At 42.7% G+C, this 19,351-nt stretch overlaps 1 protein-coding gene across 1 annotated transcript; it reads left to right on the plus strand.

The window, feature by feature from the left end:
• Positions 1-1,711: 1,711 nt before the first annotated feature.
• Positions 1,712-15,727, plus strand: LOC128414425 (nuclear body protein SP140-like protein). The gene is made up of 11 exons (XM_053389675.1): positions 1,712-2,081; positions 2,483-2,624; positions 3,756-3,921; positions 4,940-5,035; positions 5,874-6,016; positions 7,072-7,122; positions 9,930-10,048; positions 11,357-11,462; positions 13,682-13,753; positions 13,881-14,024; positions 15,504-15,727. Exons 2-11 carry the CDS (start codon positions 2,484-2,486, stop codon positions 15,582-15,584), a joined length of 1,119 nt encoding a protein of 372 aa, XP_053245650.1. The 5' UTR covers positions 1,712-2,081; position 2,483; the 3' UTR covers positions 15,585-15,727.
• Positions 15,728-19,351: the final 3,624 nt, after the last annotated feature.

Raw genomic sequence — 19,351 nt, forward strand, 5'->3', positions numbered from 1 at the left:
CTCCCTCTAATCCTCATCCCAGAGAGAATTTAAACATAGTTTTTATCGCTAAATTCAAAATGCACCTCTCTCCGTTCTCTGCATGCTGGCATCTCACAGGACCTTTGTCTCTCTCTGTGTTGTAAGCAGCTCTAGTTACACATTTACATAGGCAGGTGCTCAGATTTCAGACCTCTTGTTAAATCAGGAGGCTTATAGCTCCAGATGCAGTCACCACCACACCCAGTGAAAAAACACCAGTTCTGTCCCCATACAAAACAACAACAACCCACAACAAACATAGCATTATATTTGCATTAAACATATAACCAGGGCTTTTTTCAGCCAGAAGTCGCTGGAATTCTCAGGTGGGCACCATTGCCATTATAAGGGAAGAAGAAAGGCATTCATTGTGAGTTCTGGCACCTCGTTGTCTAGAAAAATAGCACTGCATATAACTTTAACACAGCCCTCCATTGCACACTCCTTGAGTGTTTCTGCCAAGCCACAATGTGTCCTCGAACTCTGATAATGCTTCTTCCCTGCTTGGATGATAGAGAGGAGTGTGCAAGTAAATTCATGTATATATTGCTCCACCACCTTTTCCTTCCGGCCTCTCCAACCAACGCATCCGGCCCCTGAATGGTTTGTCTAGCAGGGAACGCAGCTCATGGACTTAAAAGGGTTCCCCCATCCCTGCCAGACTTTTCTCAAACTCATGCAGTGTCTCCCCATCTGTGGAATGCTCTCCCCAGGGAAGTTCACCTGGTGCCTTCATTATGCACCTTTAGGCGCCAGGCAAAAACATTCCTTTTTAACCAGGGCTTTGCCTGATTGACATCTTAAGGTAAAGGTACCCCTGCCCGTACGGGCCAGTCTTAACAGACTCTAGGGTTGTGCGCTCATCTCACTCTATAGGCCGGGAGCCAGCGCTGTCCGCAGACACTTCCGGGTCACGTGGCCAGCATGACGAAGCTGCTCTGGCGAGCCAGCACCAGTGCAGCACACGGAAACGCCGTTTACCTTCCCGCTAGTAAGCGGTCCCTATTCATCTACTTACACCCGGGGGTGCTTTCGAACTGCTAGGTTGGCAGGCGGATTGACATCTTATACCCTTTTAAAATGTGGCTCTTTCTTGTGGAGGGGTGTTATTGGGTTGTTGTTTTTGTTTTGGTTATATATACTGTGGTTTTTATGCTGATCTTTTCGGGTATAGGGTGGTGTGGGTGTGTGTATGTATATGTATGTATGTATGTATGTATGTATGTATATGTGTGTGTGTGTGTGTGTGTGTGTGTGTGTTAATGGCTCTGCTCAACCATCGCTTTAAGTTCGCACCATAGAGATCACCCACAGTCATTCAGAGGCACTGAAGGAACAGTCGTCCGCGACTGGACTTAACTGTCAGGGGTCCCTTTACCTTACTCTTTTAAAATGTGGCTCTTTCTTGGAGGGTGTTATTGTGTTGTTGTTTTTATTTTGATTATAGATACTGTGGTTTTTATGTTGATCTTTTATGTGAACTGCCCTGAGACCTCTGGGTGTAGGGTGGTATATAAATTCCATCCATCCATCCATCCATCCATCCATCAATCAATCAATCAATCAACCATCGCTTTAAGTTCACACCATAGAGATCACCCACAGTCATTCAGAGGCACTGAAGGAACTAGTCAGAAATCCCTGGACTGGATCCCACACAAATCCTTACCTGCAGGCTGTGGTCATGATCTGTGATGGAGGACGGGAGGGGCCTCTCAAGTCAGAGTCTGACAAGAGTAATATTTCTTTTAACGTGAGAAATATCTTATGCACAGTTTTGACTCACGGGGCAGGGGGAAAACTCATGGTTTATCATCAAGCGTTCCTCCAGTTTCGGTTTCTTTTCTGATTTCTGTGTCCGTGATGATTTCCTTTCCATGAAACGGGCAGAGTTCCTCACTTCTCCCCGAGCGCAGCTCAGAGCAGGCAGCGCCAGCCCTCGACTGGAAGACGTTGAGTTTCCTTTCGTTTTCTCTCGCTCTTCTGGACGGGGAATTCCTCCTCCTGCTTTCTTCAGCCCCTTCCTCACAGCCCCATCTCCGCTCAGTCAAAGCAGAAAGGTAAGTCAAGGGACAGGTTGATCTCCTTCACAAGGAAAAGGCTGTCCATGGGAAACATGCTTCCCGTCTGCGCTAGACTCCCTCTCGCAAAAGAGCGACAGACCCCGGAGGGACCCCACTTCTGCAACAGGTGGGTACTCAGATTAAATGCAGAAGAAGACCAGGATACATTAACCCGGGTTGGTGTTATTCGCAAGGAACACCTAAAGCTGCGTCGAAGTGGAAAGAGGAAATCGCAACACAATTAATTCCACAGCCTGATCTAAGGCTAAGGATTCCATGATAGGGTTTCTCATTTTTGAGAATCATTCTAGATAAACGCTAGATAATGCTTAATTTTGCTTGTTTAAAAACCACATGATTTCCAAGGTCTTTAAAACATAGTTTTGTGTTGTTTGTAGTATGTCTGCTCCAGGTACTTCAGCTGAAATTTTGGAGTGGTTCAGAGCCCATAAAATGGAGATTTCTGCTGCAATTAGAGATTTGTTTCCTTTTCTCTATGGCCTACGAGACAAGAATATAATCTCTGAAGAAGATTTTAAGGTGACTATTGTATCTAACTGATGCAATTATTTTCTGCTTAAATTCCTACTTTGTTGCTCAATTCAATTTTTTAACATACTTTTTAATGCATTGTAAATTTGCTGTTTTTAATTGATTATAATTTAGTAATGATTTCTTTCTATTGTTGAGAGTGAATTTCTGTTTAATTATTATTTATTGATACTTTGGGAGTGTTGTGTTTTATTCTAACTGATTATCACATATTCCTTTATTTGATATAAGATATTTCTTTTAAGTCATATTTTTATTATGACTAGTTTGTTTTGCACCGGATTGTTATGTGTGTCCTTGTATATTTTGTTGTTTCTTCATATTGTAAACTGTCTTGTGTATAGCGATATAGAAAGATGGTATACAAATTAAAAGTGAAATGAAATGAAATAGCAGCAGCCTGGATAGCTAAGTTGGTTAGAACATGGTGCTGATAACACCAAGACTGCAGGTTTGATCCCCGCACAGGACAGCTGCATATTCATCCATTGCAGAGGGTTGGACTCAATCATTCTCAGGGCCCTTTCCAATTGCACAATTCTACGATAATAATAATAATTTATTATTTATACTCCACCCATCTGGCTAGGTTTCACCAACCACTCCCAAAAACACAATACAGCATTTAACATTAATAACTTCCCTAAACAGGGCTGCCTTCAGATGTCTTCTAAGAGTTGGATAGTTGTTTATTTCCTTGACATCTGATGGGAGAGCGTTCCACAGGGCGGGCACCGCTATTGAAAAGGCCCTCTGCCTGGTTCCCTGTAAACTCACTTCTTGTAGTGAGGGAACTGCCAGAATGCCCTTGGCGCTGGTTCTACGATTCCATCCAGGTTGTGGCTTGTTTCTGAAAAAGTGGCCTTGAGTCTTCCTCTGCCATTGATAAAAGGCATAGGATAGGATATTAGTGTTCAGAGACATGTAAGCTGTGCAAGGTATTTGAACTTGGCAAAGGAGGATAAATGACAATTTCTGCTTCCTTTGATTGTGCTAGGATAAATATCTAACTAATCTGCTGTTAGATCTGGTGGGAAATGGGAAAGTTACTCTGTATTTTCAGTCTAAAAGATGTTTTGAAGACAGAGATCTGAAAAACCTTGTATTGTTTCTTTCTAGAATTGGCATGATTGGGTAACTGCAAATCCAAATGATATTCAACGAGTGGTATACGATGTCCTTGAGAGGATTCAGAGCGATCCGTCAGCAATAGAGGAGATCTTCTGCAGCAGTAACCTGGCAGCATATCAAGACTTACGGCCACTATATGAAAGCCTAGAAATTGGTAAATCATCTTGTATTGGGGACTAAACCTACCAGTTGAGCCTTAAAGATATATAGCCAAAAAGAAACAAAAATCATTAGCATTTGAGAAATGGTATAGTCAGTGTTTGAACCACAAAGCCTTGTTCAAGTCTTTTTCCAGCCATGCATTCACTGTTTCAGTCCTCTGCCTGCCACCACAAATGACATAAAGGTAAAGGTACCCCTGCCCGTACGGGCCAGTCGTGTCCGACTCTGGGGTTGTGCGCCCATCTCGCTTAAGAGGCCGGGGGCCAGCGCTGTCCAGAGACACTTCCGGGTCATGTGGCCAGCGTGACGAAGCTGCTCTGGCGAGCCAGCACCAGCGCAGCACACGGAAACGCCGTTTACCTTCCCGCTATAAAGCGGTACCTATTTATCTACTTGCACTTAGGGGTGCTTTCGAACTGCTAGGTGCGCAGGGGCTGGGACCGAACAACGGGAGCTCACCCTGCCACGGGGATTCGAACCGCCGACCATGCGATCGGCAAGTCCTAGGCGCTGAGGTTTTACCCACAGCGCCACCCGCGTCCCAAATGACATACTTGTGCATTAATTTATGTATTGAAAATTATTGATAGGCTGGTGTTGATTGTGAAATATAACAATGTGGTTTACAAAATAAAACCAGTTCGCCAGAATAACGATAAAACATAAACCAGCATATTCAAAGTTCAGTAAAGCTGGTCCTAAGGATCATTGCCCAGGAGTGCCTATGCAAATAAGTAAGTTTTCACCAGCAGGCAGAGCAGCTGCATTCCCCTGTAATGTGGGGGCCACAGTAGAGAAGGCCCTTCTCTGGGCCCCCATAAGATGCACATTTTCTGGATGCAGCACGACTAGTAGGTCCTCTTTTGAGTTTCCGTAAGACACATCATGATTAGAAAGCTTCCAGAAATGTCAGTGAGCCGGTTGCCTTAGGACTGCTGTCATTTGTTGGCAGCCCAACATATGGGAACTGTAACCTTTGACATCCGTTTCTTCATTTCATCTTGGAAAAGGGACACAAGAGCAAAGTCTGGATTTCCAGGGCACGACACTGCCCGTAACCTGTGGAACAGCAGAAGGCATTTTACATACGGATATATTTGCAACAGGTAATCATTTGGAAGAGTAAATGTATAATTACATCTGTTTAAGGAATGTGATACCAACAGCAAATTTAAAAAATGGTGTTTACATAAATGTGCATAAATGTGGGTGGTCTGTGAGTATCTTTTATTTTCTGGGAATACTTCGAATACTAATATCCTATAAAGCTCTTTAATTATATTCCACAGTATCCTGTGGACCTGGGCAAGCCTAAAATAATTCTATCAGTACCACAATGGTGCAATCAGTGCTTTTGAAATCTTTCCCTATTTATTAATTCATGCTTAAATGATTTTATTTAGCTTTAAATGTTTTGTTTTTGTAACAGAACAGTGCCATGTTGATTCTCTTTATCATTAATGCATTAATCTACATTTATACATGGCAGTTATCACAACCCATAAATCTGAATGAAAAGTAATTGGCGATTGCTCCCATTTTTTCAAAAAATAAAGAAACAATTTATTGTGACCGTGTACAGGAGGAAGGGGGGCAGGGAGGAAAGCAGGTGGCAGGGAGTCTAGCCGTGGTGATGGGCTGGTTTATTCTGAGGGGCCCTGAAGTTTGGCATTAGCCGTGATCAGCCTGAAGTTTCTTTCCGACTTCCACACCACCATCTTTGCTTCTTTCTCTCTTCAGTGAAGTCTACTGAATGGGATAGGTCAGGCATAGGCAACCTCGGCCCGCCAGATGTTTTGGGACTACATTTCCCATCATCCCTGGCCACCAGTCCTGTTCACTAGGGATCATGGGAGTTGTAGTCCCCAAACATCTGGCGGGCCGAGGTTGCTTATTGCCTGGTATAGATGCATAACATTAATGAGACTGTTCTGTTTGTCAAAGGAGTTTCAAGAAAAAGTATTGAGGGTCCCAATGGAAAGTGGCTCACGCCATCACAATTTGAGAGTGAAGGAGGACGTAAACACTGGAAATGGTGGAGGAGAAGTATCCAATGTGGGAAGACTTCATTAGACACATTAATAAAGGTATGCAGTTCACTTGTAACAGCCGTAATTTTAATGCCTCATTTTCTTACTTGCAACTCCAAAGGAATTTCAGAAGATACCATTACAGATAAAAATCCACATATTTTATTCTTAAAATGAGTATTTATTTTTAAGCTGCCTTGAGTCCCCTAGGGGAAAAGGTGGGAGATAAATAGATAGATTTATAATGATAGCTTCAAATTCTACACTATATAACTGGAGTTACCTTCACAACATTCTTACGCAATAAAGAGGGAGGAGAATAAAGATAGAGGAAGAGGAACAGACGGAGCTTGGGTGCTTCATCAAAAACCACAAAGTGTACTTTCCCTGACTATCTGTTATCCCAACCCCACCCTTGCTAACGGGAGGCGTGCAAGGTTGCTTCCTTGTACCTGACAGTGAGGTCAGAGGAAAATGAATTGCCATTTGTTCCAATTCAACCCCAAGCAGCAGGTTTTCCCTGGGGAAAGCGGAGGGACAAATAAGTGTGGATGAGCCCTTAGTAATAGAGTGGTACCTTGGGTTACATACGCTTCAGGTTACATACGCTTCAGTTTACAGACTCCGCTAACCCAGAAATAGTACCTCGGTTTTAAGAACTTTGCTTCAGGATGAGAACAGAAATCGTGCTCTGGTGGCGCAGCAGCAGCAGGAGGCCCCATTAGCTGAAGTGGTGCTTCAGGTTAAGAACAGTTTCAGGTTAAGAACAGACCTCCGGAATGAATTAAGTACTTAACCCGAGGTACCACTGTACTGAGTCAATTAACATTTGCAGTGGGCTAAGAAACCACTGTTTCTCTTCAGGCTCAAATGAATGTAATTCAGCAGTTTCACATCAGAACCAACTTTTACATATCATTGTTCATGCATGGCAACTTTAAGGTTAGCAGCAGAATGTCCCAGCGGAATGAAACATTCTCCTACTAGATTATAAACATATATCCGTAGTAAGGTGTCTAATTTCTTATGAGTTCACTTCCTAAATTCAGGTGATGTTTTGGGATTCTGATTATGCCTCACAGTAAACCTAATAAATGTCATGTTTATTTCAGAGGGGACAGCTACCTGATCCACCACAAAATTCCAACAGGACAACAATGATGGTAAACATTTCCTTAACAGTTTTACTTGATTTAAACTAGCATATGCACAGTTTATTTATTCACTTATGTATTTAGATATTTCCCCTCACCCAAAATGGTTGTACAGTGGTACCTCAGGTTACATATGCTTCAGGTTACATACGCTTCAGGTTACAGACTCCGCTAACCCAGAAATAGTACCTTGGGTTATGAACTTTGCTTCAGGATGAGAACAGAAATCATGCAGTGGCGGTGCAGCGGCAGCAGGAGGCCCCATTAGCTAAAGTGGTGCTTCAGGTTAAGAACAGTTTCAGGTTAAGAACGGACCTCCGGAACGAATTAAGTACTTAACCCGAGGTACCACTGTGCCACAGTTTACATCTAAATAAGGCAATACAAAACATAATATATAACAAAGAAAAACAAAAAATGAGAGAGAAGAAGCTTCATGTGTGAGTGAGATTTGCAATTCAATAGGCATTGTGGTGGGAGGCTCTTTGTCCAGCTTGCCTGCCCCACAAAATGATGGTGGCACACATGAAGGACAAAATCTAGTGCCAATGATGACAACGAGGGCTCAATCCCTTAGCCAATTATTTATTACAAAACTCTTATTGAGACATGACACGAGAGTGCAATCTTAGTCAAAGGCAGGGATCCTGCTCACAGTTTCTTTGAAATTTCCACTACAAGTGCTCACACTGCCAAAGAAGTAAGCTATGCTTTAAGCTAAGTAATGGGGTACCTTTCTGGCAAATTTTATCTGGCCTCTCCATGTGGGCCAACTTTGGCAGGTAGATGGGACAATCCACATGGCGCCATTATGTCACAACATGATTGGCAGGCGGGGTGTCTCATCCCACTGCCAAAGCCCCTTGAATGGGGTTCCCAATTGCTCAAAAACCAGCTGACAGTTGTGTGCTTGGCAACCAAGCTTAGCTACTAGTGTAGCTAGCCAGAGGCATGGGGGATGGTGGTCTGTGCCAGGTAGTGGCGGTAGGGGGTATCTGTAGGGTGGCACCTGGGTCTGTAGGGCAGCACAGTGTCTTGGGATTCTGGGTGGCAGGGGAGCCTGTGGGTGGCAAGGTAGTTCCTAGGTGTTTTGAGTGGAGCCACTTCCCTTCCCTGAAATTGGCGGCTGCCCTAAAAAACGCTGAACAACTCTGGTCTGCCCCAAGCCCTGGTGGGAGTTGCTACATTGCTGAGTGCAAGCAATGTTGCCAGTCCTGTGCTCAGAATGGGCATCTAGTGAAAGAAGCAGAGAAAGAAGCCTGTATTTTGCAGACATTGGAAGCAAATGGGGCTGCCCCACCTATATGGTATAAGGGGCTTTTCTATGTATTTCCAAATGACACTCAGCATTTTGTAATTGATGTACATGTTTAGTCCTGACTGAGCTGATTTGGGGAGGTTTTGATTCTTTAGGGTTGTTCCCTAAATATTGTTTGTACTGCTGCAAATCCCAGGTTTTCCTAAACATGGTGATAACTTCCTCTTGTTTCCCAGTGTCCATGTTTTGGCACTCACTACCTGAGTTCGCTCTCCCCTAGGAGATATGGGAGCCATCCAAGGTAGCAGTCCAAATAAGGTTGGGGGAAGGTTGGATCAAGAAAATGCAGAATTCCCTGATAAAATAAGCTCAGTTTCACATATGCAACTTATAAAAGGAATAAAACAAAAACAGGAGAAAGAGGAATTATCTTTATTCAGAAGCTGAAAAGTCAGCCATGACCAGTGAGTAATTTTACAAGGGTACCTTATCTAAACACCCTCTCTGCTTATTATAAAGGTAAAGGGACCCCTGACCATTAGGTCCAGTCGTGGCCAACTCTGGGGTCGCGGCGCTCATCTCGCTTTATTGGCCGAGGGAGCCGGCGTTTGTCTGCAGACAGCTTCCGGGTCATGTGGCCACCATGACTAAGCCACTTCTGGCGAACCAGAGCAGCACACGGAAACGCCGTTTACGTTCCCGCTGGAGCGGTACCTATTTATCTACTTGCACTTTGATGTGCTTTTGAACTGCTAGGTTGGCAGAAGCTGGGACCGAGCAACGGGAGCTCACCCCGTCACGGGGATTCGAACTGCCAACCTTCTGATCGGCAAGTCCTAGGCTCTGTGGTTTAACCCACAGCACCACCCGTGTCCACTGCTTATTATAGGGCCCAGTAAATGTTACCTGTGTTGGCTTCCTGCCAAAAATGTTGGGGGAAGGTTGGATCAAGAAAATGAAGAATGTCCTGATAAAATAAGCTCAGCTTCACATATGCAACTTATAAAAGGAATAAAAAATATATAAACATATGAATAAAATAAAATAATTAAATAAAACAGGGGCAGAACCTGAAAAGTCAGTCATGGCCATTTATTAGTGTTACCAGTGGTAGTCTAATCAACAGTGAGTCAACAGTGAGTAATTTTACAAGGGAACCTTATATAAACACTCTCTCGGCTTACCTTTTAGGGTCCAATAAATGTTACTTGTGTTAGCTTCCTGCTCTTCAGGTTGTCACATAAGTACTAAACCAAGAAAATAGGAAGATGCTGAGTATATATATCATGTAATAAACTGAATATATTTAAAGAAAACTACCAAAGGTTATTTGTTGCATCAAAAATAACAAAATCTGTTTTTTTTAAAATCCAATTTTCCACACCGTTGTTTATTTTGATAATGATGATGTGTCTGCCAGCTGAATATCCTTTTAAACCACAATTCAGGGCTTTTGCCCTCACAAGGTGGTGTACAAGAAACACCACATATTAAAACTCACCCCCCCCACGCATTCTGATAAATTTATTTTTTACAGTCACTGTTTTTTCCTCTTTAGTCTGAACATGATGATGTATGTATTGTGTGTAAGAAAGAAGATTCACTGATATGCTGCAGTTCATGCCCCAGATGCTTTCATGAAGATTGCCATATCCCGAAAATATCTGCTGAGAAAAGGTAGTTTCTCCACCTCAATTTCTGTATTAAGCTGATCTATGAAATAACAACATCAATATCTTACAACTAAAGCATCTGCTACATTTGCTAAGTAGTGCAAAGTCACACAACATGAATTGTAGCCCATGACTCAGGCTAAAACTGCATCTATTTGAAGCCCAACAATAACTTGTTAAGCTCTAGGCATCTCAACTGTGGACATCTGAATTAATGTTGGCAGTAGTGTGGTTTGCATTTCACGCCATTTTTCATATTATTCATATTCATATTGTTCTCATGTTGAGTTAAGGTGCAAGTCTGTATAAGGAAAACTGCACAGATTAAAACATATTGTAACAGGTTAATGAATATTAGCCAAGGTAAACAAAACTATAACAGTAGTTTTCAGTAATATGTTATAGCCAACTGCGTAGCATTACTTTCTTTTATAGAACACCTATCCCATTGGTGCTTAATAAGAATGATTATTATGACTAACCAGGGCTGGCCCACCCAGGAGGTAAGGTGAGGCAACTCCCAAGGGGCCAAGCTGCCTTCAGCCCCCCCAATAAAAGATGAGGGAGCCGGGCACCCCAAACGTTGATGGCCATTGCCATTCAAATGGTGTGGGTGCACTGAATCATGTGTTCGATTATGCGGACTGGGGCTTACCTCCCCCCCCCATATTTTATTCAATTTGGCCTACAGCAGGATCCACAGGGGCAGCTGACCTGGCTTCAAAGGAATGCTCCTTGAAGGCTGGTTATTATGTCGCCTTGGCAGCCCACCCTGTGCCACCTCCGCAGCAGTCAGTGAACAGGAGATGCTGCTACTCTCCTCCCAAACCTAGGGAGGAAATGGCAGGGTCTGCCCTCTGGGGTCTGCTGGGGTCTGCACCCACCTGCCGTTAATCAGAGTGAGCCCCTTTCCCCCTGCCCCATGACAGCTTTTGATTTCGACTTCAACCAACAGGTAAGATTGATTTCCTTTGATTCCTATCAGGTATTCTATTTCAAGCATCAGGTATGGTTGATTTGATTCCCTCCTAGTTCCCAATGTAGATATTCACTCACCCCTCAGGTGCCAAGATGTATTGGACTGGTCCTGTGACTAAGGCCTTTTCTTCTTATTTGTTCTGATGCTTATTCAGCCAAGGATCTGTTATCCTATGTCTTTTTGTCTGAAAGCATTGTTTGTTTAAGAACGACCTGGTTGTATGGCAAACTTGCAGAATTAATCATAAAACATTATAATCAACAGCTACCAGTGTGGCAGTATTAAATGCAAATTGCATTCAATGGTATTATCACACTTTGTTCTGCTTTCCAGAAATAGGTGGAAATGCACCTTTTGCCAATGCCCCAAACCAGCAAGCGACCGTCACCGTGAAGAGCACCTGGTTCTGAGATGGAAGATGCGTGGCAGGACAATTGTGGTGAGCTACATCAACCTTTTTCTGCTTCAGTTAAATGACAGGAAACATAGGAAAAAGAGGGCTGTGACATTAATTGCTTAAAAATCTGGGATGATCGAAACCTTTTTCCCCATTCATTAAGCCTTAGAGGAAACTGCTATCAAATATATATAACTCAAGGTATTAACACTAGCATAAAAGCCCTAAATGGCTTAGGAACCAAATATCTAAAAGACCATCTGTCAGGGTTTATGGGTTCAGAGTCAATCCAAGTCCCCCAACAAGTAAGCCCAACAGAGACTCCATCTCCTCAGAGTACTGCAGAAGGATGATGTCAATCAACATTTGATGATCTCCTTCTACCTGTCAACAATAGAAAGTGTCCTTTCATACTGCATCATGGTGTGGTACGCTGGTTTGACATCAACTGATAGGAAGTGCTTACAGAGGGTGGTGAATACAGCATAAGATATTATGGGCTGTCCTGTGAATCCGCTGGATGAAATAGTGGAAGAATGTTGTCTCAGGAGAGTGAGGAAAATTCTCGGGGATGATTTACACCCTGGCCGGCACTTTCTTGATCTCCTGCCCCCAGACAGAAGATATAGAAGCATGATTAGTCGCACCAACAGGGTAAAGAACAGCTTCTATCCGTGGGCTGTTAGGCTGCTGAATGAAAAGATAACATGTTATAAGGCAACTGACTTTCAGGTTTGGTGGGTGTGCATCAGTAAACGAGGGGAATTAAGACTAAGAGAGCTGAGTGGGGGGTGCTTGTGTAATCTCACTGTATACAAGCTGTACAAGTGACAATAAAGTATTTCAATGGTGCTACCACCCCCTTCTTACAGAGGATGCCTGTGGCTCACTGAGCCCTTATGAGATTCCAAAAAGTAAGAGCTAAATCACCGCTTTCTACTGCCTGAAGCCTCCAGCAAAATGAAACACTTACACCAGAGGTTTTCAACCTTTTTGGGTCCATGGCTCCCTTGACCAACTACATTCTTTCTGTGGCACCCCTGTGGGGCTCAGGAGCCCAGCTATGTCACCCCTTGTCTGCAGAGCCAGCAGCATCTCATCCTTTTTCAAACACCCTCCCTTCTGGAGGGGTCCCTCAGTCTCCTCTCCCTTCTCCTTGGGAGTCCTCCGGGCAGCCACTGCCACCACTCCTGATCTCTGAGCTGCCCCCCCCCCCCGCCTCAAAGAGAGGTGCCTCCTCACACTGGCCCACAGGGGCCTGGGAAGCCCCCCCCCCACCAGCCAGCCACAAAGGCACCATTTGCCTGAGGAGCTTGCAGCCAGGGCTGCTGCAACATACAGCTGCGCAAGCCTTTGGGAGGCAGGGACACAAGAGGGCATCAGAGGAAGGGAGGGAAGGCAAGAGGGACAGAGCCCAGTGTTGCCATGGCACATTGACTGAAAACCACTGACTTACACAAAAGCCAGGTGTGACTAAAGAGATCTGAGGCACCGGGCTCCAAATCAACACACAAAAGTACATAATATTTATTTAAGATTACTAAATAGCAGTAATATGGACCAACATCGCTAGCTTTGCTTATCAAAGTTATTGTTACTGCTCTATTAAAAAACAAATATGATGGGCTTGCTAGAAAAGAGGGTCTTGGAAATCTTGGTTTTAGCACCATCATGAAATAGTTGGTCGTGTGCTCTTTCAGTGTTGATATTACAGTGTTACCTCGGGTTAAGTACTTAATTCGTTCTTAACCTGAAACTGTTCTTAACCTGAAGCACCACTTTAGCTAATGGGGCCTCCCGCTGCTGCTGCGCCGAGGGGCACAATTTCTGTTCTCCCTCTGAAGCAATGTTCTTAACCTGAAGCACTATTTCTGGGTTAGTGGAGTCTGTAACCTGAAGCGTATGTAACCCGAGGTACCACTGTATTGCTTTTGCCAAAGTTCTAAAGAAAAACATGCATCAGAATAAAATAAAATTCAAATTTTATGTTAAATTTTGTTTTGTACATATGCACATTTAATCAATGAGCTATGCAGGTAAAGCATGATGATTATTTACAATTTCTTAATTGCTAATTAAAATCTCATTACCAAGGAAACATTATCTTGGTTGTGATATATATTAAGGACACTTCTTTGAATACAAATTTCATTGAAATTGCTGGGAGTATTTCCAAGTAAATATAACAAATGCATATTTATTAGCATGGGATCCTTATTTTATCTGAGCCCCCTTAAATATCAGTTTCTTTTGTTTTATAGAAATGCGAGTTCCTGCTTTTGAGCATCTGCTGTCAGCCTAAAAGTTTTCTTTTTGTTGACAATCCAGCTACAGTAAGTCTTGTTGACTACAATATTTGGGACATTGATGCAGAAATGGTTCTTTAAAATGTTACAAGTGCTTGAATTGAAATTGCAGGAAATTCTACAAATATTCTTTTCTGATGTGCTGATTTAACAGATACAAAATTTTAATGCTGTCATAAAGAGACCCATGTGGCTCAAGCGCCTAGCCGAGAAGTTGCATAAAGAAAAATACAACACAGTGGGAGATTTCGTAAGAGATATGCGCCTGATGTTCAAAAATTTCCATAAATTTTATAAGGTAAGCTCCAGTCTCTCTTTCCCCTACAGTTCCTTGCCAGTGCATTTTAAAGATGCAGGAGTGGGTAGAGAAGGTAAAATTATATTTCCATTCTAATTGAAATAAAAAACAAAACAATCAGGGTGGGGAAAAGCAAAAGGTGATTTAGTCCATTTTCCATTTCTTCCTCCCTCACACATACTCACAACCTCTCTCACAATGATCACAGTGTCTCATAGTCAGCAATCCAGTACGTTTCCAAGCACAATTCAAAGTGTTGGTGCTGACCTTTAAAGCCCTAAACGGTCCTGTTTACCTGAAGGAGTGTCTCCACCCCCATCGTTCAGCCTGGACACTGAGATCCAGCACCGAGGGCCTTCTGGCAGTTCCCTCATTGCGAGAAGTAAGGTTACAGGGAACCAGGCAGAGGGCCTTCTTGGTAGTGGTACCCGCCCTGTGGAACACCCTCCCTTCATACATGAAAGAAATAAGCAGCTATCTTATCTTTAAAAGACATCTGAAGGCAGCCCTGTTTAGGGAAGTTTTTAATATTTAACGCTGCATTGTTTTTAACACTCGATTGGGAGCCGCCCAGAGTGGCTGGGCAAACTCAACCAGATGGGCAGGGTATAAATAATAAATTAATTATTATTATTATTATTATTATTATTATTATTATTATTATTATCCTCATGCATTTCCCAAGAATCCCACCTGGCAGCGGCGGAGCAAGCCAATCGGGCGCCTAGGGCGGCGCGAGCTGGAGCAGGATACTCCTCAGGGCCTCTGAGGAGTCTGCCTGCCTCCTCTCACTCAGCCGCCCTACAGCTGAGGGGGAGGCAGCGGGCGGACCGTTTGGGCAGGTCAGAGCCTGCGGGCATTCAAGCCACCATGTCACTCCCAGGAGAGACGTGTGGCTTGGGCGCGCTGCAGGCCCCACAGTGAGTGCCACTCGGCAATTTGTCACCCCCCCCCAGTGGTGACACCCGGGGTGACCTGCTCCACCACACTCCCGTTCCTCCACCACTGCCACCTGGAACCCCTTTTGTCTTTAAAAGCTTGGTGAATGTCTGTGGTTATTACAGTAAAAGTAACTCGTAACTTGTGTGCATTAAGCTTTATGCACTTGACAACAAATAATACAAAGAAATTAATAGGAGGTGGGCATCTGGGGGGAAATACTTTGGTAATCCCACCTGCCATTGAACCCAATGTGTTTTGACTATCCACCATTTTGGCTTTACGCTCTATCCTCAGAATGTAACCCTGCTGTAAAGTGGAAGTCATCTGTATAAATAACTGAGAATCTACTAGTTCATTGTACTGGTGCATAAGTTGCCAACCAGAACCTGAATTGTCTAGGAGAGCAGGAGAGCAGAAATATTTAAATACATAGCTTCCCTTGTTGTAAGTGTTTTGAAGCAAAATGGTAAAATTTAAACAAATAAAGTAACAAGCTCCAGGCATATCAAAGTGAACATTTTAATTCTTTTTTTCTAGGGCAGTGACATGGTGGAATATGGAAGAGAACTGCAAGCTGAATTTGAAAATAGCTTTCGGGAAGTGTTTTCTATTCTGTAACAAATTTCTTAAATTCATTGGTTTTCAGACATGTGAGCCAGTTTCTCAGCTAACCAACTTTCCATGCATTATGTAAAAATTGGATTTCTGTATAAGTAATACTTCATGCCAAATTTTAAAAATGGTGCCTTATATATGTATAACTTAATTTTTATAACTCAGGAGGATACATAATGCTACCTGCATTCTTTAGGATTTAGAAATTGAACTGCCATGGGGATTTTAGGTGGGTTTGCAGGAAGTACAGGAAAAATGTATTCTGTGTATTCAAATTATTTGGCTGAAGAGTCAGATTTATAACATGGCCATAGCAATGGTTTCTTTTTTATATATATATAAAATTTTTATTGGTTTTCCAACATATATTATAAGACATTACAAATAACAATACAAAAACAAACAAACATATAAACATGTATAATTTCATAACCTTTTTTCCTTATACCCAATTTCAACGACTTCCCCATGCCTCCCTTTTCTGCATCCCTGTTTTAAACTTTTCCAGCAACCCCTAATCTAAATTACTTGTAATTCCCTTTCTTTAACCTTTTTGCTCTTATCCAATCATTTATCGCTGCAAATCTGCTTTGCTTTACCCATCATAGCAATGGTTTCTTCCATTTCCTTAGCTTAATCTAGTGCTTTTTTTCCTTAAAAAATGTTTAGGGGTACTCTCATTTTCCTACTCATATTGAAACACTGCCCCTCAATGAGGCCAAATTTAGATTCACAAAATGTTTAGGGGTATAGATACCCCTGTGTCCCCCCACCCCAGAAAAAATGCACTAGCTTAATCTCACCCTCTCCCAACAGCCACTGGCTGTGGACAAGGTGAGAAAAGCAGGTCCAGAGGTTCCAGCTGTTGCAAAACATTGCAGCTAGTGCTAGATTGTTGAGGGGAACAGATTCTTTCCCCCACATAACTGCAGTGCCCAAAAGTCTGCAGTGGCTGTCCATATGCTAGCAGGCGAGGATCAATATTCTTATAATGGAGGCATCCCCCTCACTTATGTGTGTGCCACTCACATGTGACCTTGTATATGTGTGGTGCTGGGAAATAAATAAATGGAATCATGCCAGGAAAGGATGGGAGAGAGCTGGAGAGTCCTCGTGGCTCACCAGGAGACTCTCTCAGAAGCCTGAAGAGGACATAAGTGAAGGCGGAGGAAGTCCCGAAGAGTGTTGAGATGCAGTGGAGCTTTGTTTAGGCTACCTAACAGCAGCTGCCTGCAGCCTCCAACCTATCCTCCAGTCTCCAGCCAGTCCCAACTCTAGCTGAAGAGAGAGTTGGGGAGAGAGAGAGATGTAGGAATAACGGAGGACGACAGGAGGTTGGATGCAGGTGAGCTGTGCAGAAGCACGCTGGCAAGCACGCTTCAAGACAAGCTGCCGGCTAGCTCTGTAGAGGCTCCTTTTATTAGCACAATATGTAAAACCAGTCAGATACATTTTGGACTGTGACCTTTACACTTCTTCCAATCCCAAGATCGAGGGGTGGTACAATGTTATTTTGGCACCTGTTCCCACCACGTCATTTCCCCCCTGAACAATGTATGACGGAGACAAAGGTCACAGACAGGGCACGGCAGACCACTAAGAGAGCAAAGGTTAGATAGAGGGTATGATGTTCAGACAGCTGTGGCTTTGTCTGCGGGCGGAAGTGTGTTCCACACCCGGCGATCATTCATGAGAGAGAGCGCGCAGGAGAGCAGGGGGAAATAGACTCAACAACTTTCGGCTCAACAATTTTGGGTTTTCCTTAAAAAAACCTCAACAACCTTAGGGGTGTCCGGATTTTTACTACTTGAAATATGGCAACCCTAACTACACGAGGGCCCAGAACATTACCTCCACATAAGTGGGGTGAAACCTAAAATTTACAAGGCCCTTAACAATTTGGGTTCAGGATACCTCCAGGACCACCTAATCCCTTATATCTCTGCCTGATCAGTGTGGTCTTCAGGAGTCACTGTTTATGGCATGGCTGAGATGCATGGCTTGGATTTGCTAGGAAACATGCATTTTGTATTCCGGGTCCAATTTTATGGAACTCCCTTTCAGTTGAGGTCAGACAACCTCCCCTCTCTTGAACTTCCAGCACATACTGCATTGTTAAAAAAAATTCCAGTGGGTGTATCAAAGTATGTGAAACTAAGTAAGAGAGTTAGGACAGCAGACAGAGGGAGAGACTTAGTGACAGAGGGAAGGCAAAAGTTAAGGGAACAGCTACCAGAAAGCGATTCAGCACAGAAAGTATAGAGAGAGCAGGAGGGTCAGAGGCTTAAGAGTTAAAGCTTGCTTAAATAAAGGTTTTTTGTTTTGTTTTATAGTACCCCTGCCTGATCCTTAGTGATAATTAACACCACTTGAAACAGTGGGCTTTTTAACTGAAGTTTCAATTATAATTTCAATTTATTTTTATTTTTTTGTACTGCATCTTTGTAAACCACTTAGAGACTATTGTAGTTAAGCATATGTAAATTCTTGAAATAAATAAATAAATTTTTGCTATCTGGACAAACTTTATTTTATATGCATCTAATATCAATATGCAAGGACACCTATTGATTGGTGTCTCAGAAATATGAAAAGATTAAAGGTGATATGGGTGATGCATTTATTTCGTGTCTCTTGCACCAATTGATAATTACAATTTTTTCCCTTTTATTTCCTGTATATAATGCCCCTAGGAGTCCTACAGTGGGGGGGATATAAATAAAATACTTTAAAATGAATTATGCATGTCTACAATTCGAAGTAACAATGATAATAACAGACATTTTACAATAAGTGAACTAGCAAATTCACAAGCTATGAATTCCAAAGTACTTTCATGGAATGGAAATGGAATTGCTTCCAGTTAAGGTGCCTAAAATCTGTAGCCACTGCTGAATTCTTGAAAGCATCCTCCCTGCAAAAATTAATTGTAGGATAAATGCTAGCGCTGTGCAACTGATCATTCTGAATACCAAATAATGAACTGATTTGATTTGTGCCAGACCTGAATTTGGTAAACAAAGCTCTGTGCAATCTGAATCGCATAAATATGGAGCAATCTGTTGTGATCCAGATCTCAGAATGGTCTCCAAAATGTTACACCACCATATTAATTACACCACCATATAAGGAAAATACAAGGGACAGGTGACAGGGGATAGAGAGCTGTACTGGATAGAGAGCTGTTCACTGAGAACTCTACTTTCCAATCCAGGGCTAGAATCTCACCCAACACTCTTCAGACACAAGGCTGGGGCGTGGGCTGAGGTGGTGGTGTAATTATAAATGTGGTGGTACACAATCCAGGGACAAAAATGTATGATGTCAAAAACTTTGGTCGGTGTTGCATGAGGGAAGGTGAAGTTGGTTTTTGAAGACAAGTAAATGCAAGCAGAATAAACATGGTATTATTATTATTATTATTATTATTATTATTTATTTATTTATTTATTAAATTTATGCCACTCTTTATCCAACAATTGCAGGGCAGCTTACAGCATAAAAACACAAAATGCATAACATATGACATCACCCCACTTTAACATGCTTTGAAAAATACCTACCACCAACTTTACCACTTTTTAGATGCCCTGACAGTGAGGGAAAAGACAGGTGAAGTATTGTGAGGCTTTGCTAATATATTTAAGCACTCTTGTGAATCCACTCCCAGAACATGTATTGCACTGCAGAATACTTCATTTCTTTCTGGTGTAATGTTTTATTGGCACTGGCGTGCAGCATTCTAGGTTGCCTAGTACATACACGTCAAT

Source organism: Podarcis raffonei, chromosome 5, assembly GCF_027172205.1.
Source record: "Podarcis raffonei isolate rPodRaf1 chromosome 5, rPodRaf1.pri, whole genome shotgun sequence".
In the NCBI taxonomy this organism is placed as follows: Eukaryota; Metazoa; Chordata; class Lepidosauria; order Squamata; family Lacertidae; genus Podarcis; species Podarcis raffonei.